Consider the following 8,679-nt stretch of genomic DNA (forward strand, 5'->3'; position numbering starts at 1 on the left):
TAACTTCTGACAAATCCACATCTTTAAAAGCCTTATCGTTTTTCAGCAAATCCTGTCCTAAACTTTCCAATCTCGCTATTAGCGATTCAATCATCAAACAAGCTCCGATAAGTAACATCACATTGATACATTGAGACGCCGTCAAACCAGCAACAGTCATCACAACTTGTACTATATGATGGCAATAGTTCAGCCAGTACCCAGGATTCTCCGTATAGCTCAAACCAGGTATGAAAAATCCAAATGGTAGCATAGCTTCTTGCGTGAAAAAATAAACAATTGCGGGATAAATTAATGTCATAAAACCCGTTGAAATATACACAACTGTCATTCCTCGGGTTTGAAATAATATATATCCAGCAAAGCGATTCACCATTCGTTCCATCGATAATTCACGATCGATTTTGCTGAAGAATGAGAATAGCTGGTCCCGTAGCTCGCACATTCCCTCACGTTTGAACATAAAAACGAAAATCCTTGCTGTACATTGAAATCCAAAACTGAAGGTAACAAGGCAAAAACAAACGCGAATCAGATCTCCCCAGAAATATGTGATGACGTATGAGTTGATGCTCATATAAGTGACACAATCGAATATTACAATTTTAGTAAGGAGATTTGTCTTGTAATTTTCGGAAAGAACGTTGAAACCTACAACGCTCATGATGATTTTTATCATCTTTTCAACACTTTTGAGTTTATCAACAGCTGTCATGATGAGTAACTTTTTTAAAGCTCCTATGAATATCAAACTGATAGCACTTGCAATTGATAGCACTTTTAACATAGAAATGAGTAGAATAAATTTCAAAATTGGAATTTATAGGTACGCAACTAAGGGTTATATTAATTAAATAATCATTTCAATTGATTTACGGAAAGTAATTTAATATGAAAAATGTTAAACCTCTGAAACCAATCATAAGCTGATAATTAATTTAAGTTGAAAAAGAGCATCATAAACATTTTCAAGCAAAATTAATCGATTTCCATAAAAAAAACAGGTAAAGAAAACTTTTCTATGATGAAAAGTACTAAATTTTTAATCATTCCGTGCTTCAATAAGGCTCACAATAATTTTTCTCACGATAATCAATGTTAATGTAGCTTCTTCATCGCATCTTGTTCCCAACACCTTTTTGTCATTTTTATTTTTAAAAAATTTATAAATGACACTTTACCAACCTTAACATTTCTGATCTTGAGGAAAACAAAAACTTTTATTTAAATGAATTTTTTTATGGCTTCTGGACATCTTTGTTCACAAATAAATTATACATTTTTTTTCATTCACCGCGTCTTCGTAATACGAAACTTAATAAAAATGCAAGAAAATGATAAATTAAGTGATCATTTCAGGCTAATTTTTAAGCGTATTGTGAAGTTATGAGCGTTAAATTGATGGAAAACGGGATTTTTGTTAAGCGTTCAGTCACGAGCACAAATTTTTGACGTGCCAGTCAAAGCACTTAAAGCTAATTTTTTGACATAAGTGACTTCTAACTGGTTCATGACATTTTTTCTTGTTTGTCACAGTTGTTCTGAAAAAAAATTTAAATTAAAAAAAAAATCAAAAAGTTCAAAACGAAGTTCAGCAGTTGACAAACTTTTCAAGGTGATTGGCGATTGATTAATGATGATGAAGATAATTTTTTTTGCAGTGCAGTGTTTTTTGTTGTTTCTTTTGTCTCTTCGTTTTATTAAATACAAAAAGTTTTAGACTAAAAAATAAATTTTGGGATTTAATTTTCTAAAACTTAACTTGCTTCACGGCAAATTTTTTATAACTCGATTTAATTTAATCCCGCAATTATTTTTTTTTTTTTGTATAATCCAGTAGCGAAAATATTTTTGATAAGGTTGAATACAAAAGATTTCTGTCACATCAAGAGAGACATATAAAACATAAATTAGTAAAATATCACCTTTAAGAGGCTTATAAAGGTATTAACTGTTTTAAAACTTACAAATGAAACATTTTTTTCTGTTAACAACATTATTTTTGAAGATATTTTAGGTTTACAATGAGAAAATTTTTTTCGAAAGTTTCAGAAAGAAAAAAAATTTTAAACATTTTTAGTTTTTAACCAAAAATGGCTTTAAAAATAACTTTTTGGAGGACACAATTTCAGGTAAGGTTTAAAATTTCATTAATTTTTTAACAAATTTTTAAATTTCCTGAAAGCATATCAAGAAAATATTCTTCTCAGTGTGATCAAGTTCAAACTTGTCGCATCAAACTTCAGCTCTTTTGTCTTGTAAATCACTTAATTATTGCCGCATTTTTATACGAATTTTGACATCCTTGATAAGAAACCGATAAAATTCGTCTGCGAAATTTATCTACTAAATTCAGAAGCTCGGAACGTGCCATATGGTCTAATGTCAAACGTAACGTAGACTCGTAACGAGGAAAGAAGCTTATAGCAATAATTATTATTATTAATATTGTGTTTATTTTTCTTGACACCTGTTCGCTCGACATTAACGACCATAAATTAAGATTTATTTAAACTGATTGAGAAATTCACTTTTTTTTTCCACAGTGTTTATATGTAAATATGATCGATGTGAGTTAATTAACGAGAAACAATATTTTGGACGTCAAATCGGATAAGGCTTGTAAGCTTATGTAAATTTTGGTGACTTGATAAAACGACGAGTTACAACATTGCATAAGTTTTATCGGTACAAAGGCGGAAACAGCTTTGAACAAGTAACTAAATATTTGAATGACTGATAAGATATTTATGTTTTCTATTGTTTTATTTTTATGAATGAAAAATTTTAGGAATTGATGGCCATTGGAAGGTGAGTATTTTTTTTATAAAATTTAATAATTTTTTTTTTATAAAATTATATTTTTAGGCAAAGAAATAACTCAAAACTGGCAAAAAATTGAAACTGAAAAAAAAATTTTCTTTGACATAGTTTTGTTTTAAAAACTAAATCAAGAGCAAAAAAACTGTGTCAAAGCCATTTTTGTCAAATCTTGCTCCAAATGGATAAAAATTTGTCAGAGGGCTCTAATTTATCATTTTTAATCATTTTATAACTCAAAACTGCCAAAAAATTGAAACTGAAAAAAAATTTTTTCTTTGACATAGTTTTGTTTTAAAAACTAAATCAAGAGCAAAAAAACTGTGTCAAAGCAATTTTTGTCAAATCTTGCTCCAAATGGATAAAAATTTGTCAGAGGGCTCTAATTTATCATTTTTAATCATTTTATAACTCAAAACTGCCAAAAAATTGAAACTGAAAAAAAATTTTTTCTTTGACATAGTTTTGTTTTAAAAACTAAATCAAGAGCAAAAAAACTGTGTCAAAAACTGTGTCAAAGCTATTTTTGTCAAATCTTGCTCCAAATGGATAGAAATTTGTCAGAGGGCTCTAATTTATCATTTTTAATCATTTTATAACTCAAAACTGCCAAAAAATTGAAACTGAAAAAAAATTTTTTCTTTGACATAGTTTTGTTTTAAAAACTAAATCAAGAGCAAAAAAACTGTGTCAAAAACTGTGTCAAAGCAATTTTTGTCAAATCTTGCTCCAAATGGATAAAAATTTGTCAGAGGGCTCTAATTTATCATTTTTAATCATTTTATAACTCAAAACTGGCAAAAAATTGAAACTGAAAAAAAATTTTTTCTTTGACATAGTTTTGTTTTAAAAACTAAATCAAGAGCAAAAAAACTGTGTCAAAAACTGTGTCAAAGCTATTTTTGTCAAATTTTGCTCCAAATGGATAAAAATTTGTCAGAGGGCTCTAATTTATCATTTTTAATCATTTTATAACTCAAAACTGGCAAAAAATTGAAACTGAAAAAAAATTTTTTCTTTGACATAGTTTTGTTTTAAAAACTAAATCAAGAGCAAAAAAAAATGTGTCAAAGCTATTTTTGTCAAATCTTGCTCCAAATGGATTGAAATTTGTCTAAAATAAAAATTTGTCAAAAACATTTGTAACTCAAAACTGCCAAAAAATTGAAACTGAAAAAAAATTTTCTCTTTGACATAGTTTTGTTTTAAAAACTAAATCAAGAGCAAAAAAACTGTGTCAAAAACTGTGTCAAAGCTATTTTTGTCAAATCTTGCTCCAAATGGATTGAAATTTGTCAGAGGGCTCTAATTTATCATTTTTAATCATTTTATAACTCAAAACTGCCAAAAAATTGAAACTGAAAAAAAAATTAAAGATTCATCTACTGAAGTGATCAAAACAAAACTTCCATTTAATCCAAACCAAGCAATTTTAAAACAACCCATTTGGATTACTTTACTATCTCCTGACGGAGTACAATGATTTGACAGAAGAGGTCGTAAACTTTCCTATTGAAAAATTTAAGAAATTGATCAAATTAAGATGCATCGAAGAAAGTGATCGTTTTCGTATATCGTTTCGTATTTGAATTGAATTTTTTTGAGAATTTTTATTGACGAATTGTTTTGTGATAGAATTCGTGATTTTAATTGTCTGAATAACAAGAAGAAATAATTAATCCCTTTGGAATTGATCGAATTCAGCTCCATAGAATTAAACCTTTCCAGAGGTTAATTTGATCATTTAAAAGGAATTAAATAAACTTCTTAAATGATCAAATTAACTTCTTTACTTTATTGAATTTTTGGGGCTGAAATCGAATCAATTCCAAAGAGGGTCAAATTGACATTTTAAGGGATTAATTTGAAACCTTTTCAACTTGAATAAAATCGAATCTTCATAAAAATCTCAAAATCTCACATATCCGAAGATCATCAAAAGTTAAATGAACTTATACCGATCGTCACGTACAAAAATTTTATCACACCTGAGATAATTTCTACAAAGATTTATTACATTCACGAGACGTTTTTGTTTCAAAGTACAATCTTGCAATTTATTTACTACGAATAGCGACTTGCCTACTTTTGAGTCATTCTTCGTAAAACAAAACTAATTCCCTTATCTTATCTTTAAGCATTTAGTTGGCGAGCAGTTTCGAAAGCCATTTCACATTTTTTTAAGCTGTCACTCTTTAAAGTTTCGTCTCGCGAGTAGTTCGGTTTTAGTTATTTGTGAATAATTTCTATATTGTGAGTAAAAACAATGCAAATGCAGGACCAAATCTACCTGATTCTCATCGTCTGTGGGAGTTTTACATTCATCTTCTTCATTTCCATCCTCGTCATTTGCTGTCTCATGTGTTACTTCAAGAAGGAGATACGCGATCTGCAACGAGTGTGAGTTCACGTCGATAATCGATTATTTTCACGACTTATTTAAAAAAAAAAATTCACAGGAATCGTGAGAGATATGCTTATAATAATCCAACGATACAACCGGGTGAGGAACTGAGTGATCGTGGTTTTCGGATGATTCATTCGCCGATGCGGTTAGAAAGGTGAGTTAAGAAAAAATTCGATGAGATTTCGTAAAAAAAAAAAATTTTTTGGTAGACAAAATGACGGCAGATATGGCTCGTCAGATGAATCTCAAATGACACGACGAAGCCAAAATAATCCATCAACGTATCACAGCAGAAATGGAGTCGATTCAAGACTTGATTCAAGAAGAGATTTCAGAGAGTATCAAAGAGCTGTCAAAAATGAGAAACCTCGAACGAAAAAAAGTCTCGAACGAAGAACGACTGATAGTGTCGCTATTGTTAGTGAATATTAAGCTTTAAAAAATTTATTAAAAAATATTTTTAAAAAAATTAATAAATAAAATTTAAAGATTTTTTTATTTAATGAATTATTGCAAGTTTTTTAAGTGATTATCACTCAATATTTTTTCAATATTTTTTTCAATATTGAAAAAAATCAAAGCGACAAAATTTAATTATCTACCAAACCTTAATAAAATCCATAAATCATCATCAAAATTTTTGCAGTAAACAAAAATTCAAAGCCCGATTTTTTTTTTTAAAGAATTTAATCCTCTCTTCAACCAAAAAAAAATTGTATTAATTTCGTGATGACCAGAAACAGACCCAAAAGTTGACGGACAAATAAAATGGATTTGCATAAAATTCTATTTACTTTTGTCTACAAACAACGAAGAAACGAAAGAATTTTTTGAGTCAATATAAATGTTAATGCTTTGGAGTCGATAGGTCTACGTATAACGTTTTATCACTTTTTTTGCGATAAAAATAAAATAAAATTTGATATTTTTTTTTAAATGAATAAAAATACCAGAATGGTCAGTTCAGCCGAATATACGAAGGTAGGCACGGAAAAAAAAATCTTGCATGCATAAATAATGCGAAATTTTTTAAAAATAAAATTTTTAATGCGCGCTTAGAGTGCATTGTGATATTTTTTTTTACTTTGGCAAACGTCTTCTGCTATAAAGATTAAGATTTAATTTACTTTTGTGATCACATCGACCGAATATCAAAAAATTCCAAATGTTAGTCGTAAAATCATTCAGTGTCGTTTTACGTTTAAAGCAACATAAAAAAAAACTCGAACAAGGAGGAAGAGGAGGAGGAGGAACCATGGAGACGCCTTGTTGTTTGTTTTTCCAGCAGGTGTATCTAATTAACTTTGATGAAATGGATTGAGTTCTCGAACGAACGAACGATTTAATCTTGACATGATGTGTATAATTGAGATCTTGATAGTGCGCTTTGTCCCCCGAGGCTGCAATTTTCAATATTTCACGGTTATTAAAATTTATAACAGCAGTGATGCACAAAACCTTTGGAATTTTGCAACAAAAAAAATCATTAAAAAAATTATTTAATTCAATAATAAACAATCGTCAACTCGTCACGTAGGTGTGACACAAAAAAAAAACTCAATTGTGAGAAGCGGCGCGTAAATGCAAAAAAAAAATAAGTAAAAATAATAATAATCATGTTTGTTAAGTGATTAATGAGAGTTAGATTTTTTATGACAGTCTTTGGAAAAAAGTCACGGTAATTTTTTTTTTTCGTTTGTAATTGGTTTTGTATTTACTATGAGGATTTTACACGTGCAAAATATTAATTTATTTTAATGCATTGAATTAATTACGATGATCAGTAAACGGAAATACCATTTCAGTACGATGGATCTGTGAATGAACGAACGTATTTATTTATAGATATTTTGTGTGTGAGCGCAGGTGAATGCAATTCTCTATGGAGCTTTTCTAATAATTTTGTTTATTTTTAGACATCGTTCTCGCGGTATCGTTGAAATAAATAATTGTTGAGGAATATATTAAAAATATGGGAGAAACATACAGGCAGATGTTTTTTTAAGTATTTTTTTTTGCATTAAATAATAATTTTAGAATAAATATTAATTGTTTATAAAAAAATTAAAAAAAAATAATATTGAATAATATAATATAATATTTTTTATTATTTAATAAAATATTTAATTTTATTAATAATATTTTTTTAATTAAAAATAATAATATTTAATTCATTATTAATTTTTAATTAATTAAATTTAATTTAAATTTATTTTTTAAAATATTTTATTAAAAATTCAATAAAAAATTATAAATAAATATTTAATCATTTTAGCTAAAAAAAAATAAATAATTAATATTTTGACATTTTTAAGCCAAATTTTAATATTTTGTTATTTATTTTTTTTTATTAATTTAATTAATTATGTTTTTTTTAATAATTATTTATTTTTTTTTTTTATTTTAATTTAATTTAAATTTTAATTTTTTTTTAATATAATATATTTGCAATTAATTTTTACTAAAAAAAATAAAAAATTAAATTTTAATTATTTTTAATTTTATTAATTATTTTTTTATTTTAAACTTTTAATTAAATTAACCAAATTGATTTTTTTTTATAATATATTTGCAAAAATATTACCATTATTAAAATAACTAAAAATTAAATTAAATAAATTTAATTAATTAAATTTTTAAAAAATATTTTTCATGTATTTCAAGTTTAAAAGTTAATAAAAATGAAGTTGTCCATCACATATAAGACGTGTCAATAAAATGCTGTTTTTATCTCGTTCCTAACAAAAAATCGATTTAGAATACCAAAATATATTATAAATACATTTATATGTAGATAAATTGATAAATCACCCAAAAATTTAGAAATATTCATTTTGCATTTTTCTTCTTCGCTAACAAGAAATCTTGAAACGTAAAATAAAAAAATATTTCCAAAAATATCCAAAAACAAGTTTCGACAGGTTGTGTTGTTTTTTAACCTTTTGACTCCATATTGACATAAATTTTTTGTCTAAATGAGACGCTGTCTCTGTTTTCGTCGCCACTTGTTAAGTGACTCCATAAATTATCTAATTTATTGACGTTTAGGCGTTTTTTCGTCGATTCTACTCTTTTTTTTTTTTATTCATTCATCCTATATTGACGAAAGGCAACAAATCAATCTGCGTCAAAAAAGTGCCAAAGACATTTCAATTCAAATTCAAATGAACACGCATGCATCCCCATCGGCAAACCATTCACAATCAAATCACAACAATTTATCGGTCCATTCAAATTAAATTAAATTAAATTCGTGTGCGATGCAAATCAAATGCGATGAAAAAAAGAAACAATTACCGCAACTATTAATAATTTGTAAAGTGTTTATAATTCCATGTAAATGTTCGAACACCTTCGGGGTATTTTAATAGTGGTGGTCTATCAGAAAAAAAATAAAAAAATTTTTTTACATGTTCATTGTTCGGACCCTTGAACATCGAAATCGTGAACTA

General features: G+C 27.2%; 1 protein-coding gene across 1 annotated transcript; it reads left to right on the forward strand.

The window, feature by feature from the left end:
* The first annotated feature begins 5,024 nt into the window (after positions 1-5,024).
* LOC134827245 (uncharacterized) lies at positions 5,025-5,734 on the forward strand. The gene is made up of 3 exons (XM_063839830.1): positions 5,025-5,220; positions 5,280-5,381; positions 5,437-5,734. Exons 1-3 carry the CDS (start codon positions 5,087-5,089, stop codon positions 5,657-5,659), a joined length of 459 nt encoding a protein of 152 aa, XP_063695900.1. The 5' UTR covers positions 5,025-5,086; the 3' UTR covers positions 5,660-5,734.
* The last annotated feature ends 2,945 nt before the right edge of the window (positions 5,735-8,679 follow it).

Source organism: Culicoides brevitarsis, chromosome 1, assembly GCF_036172545.1.
Source record: "Culicoides brevitarsis isolate CSIRO-B50_1 chromosome 1, AGI_CSIRO_Cbre_v1, whole genome shotgun sequence".
NCBI classification, from domain to species: Eukaryota; Metazoa; Arthropoda; class Insecta; order Diptera; family Ceratopogonidae; genus Culicoides; species Culicoides brevitarsis.

Coding starts and splice junctions, on each gene's coding strand:
- LOC134827245 (XM_063839830.1), top strand. CDS start 5,087: ATGCAAATGCAGGACCAAATCTACCTGATTCTCATCGTCTGTGGGAGT. Junction 5,221..5,279: donor ATACGCGATCTGCAACGAGT/GTGAGTTCACGT, acceptor AAAAATTCACAG/GAATCGTGAGAGATATGCTT. Junction 5,382..5,436: donor TCGCCGATGCGGTTAGAAAG/GTGAGTTAAGAA, acceptor ATTTTTTGGTAG/ACAAAATGACGGCAGATATG.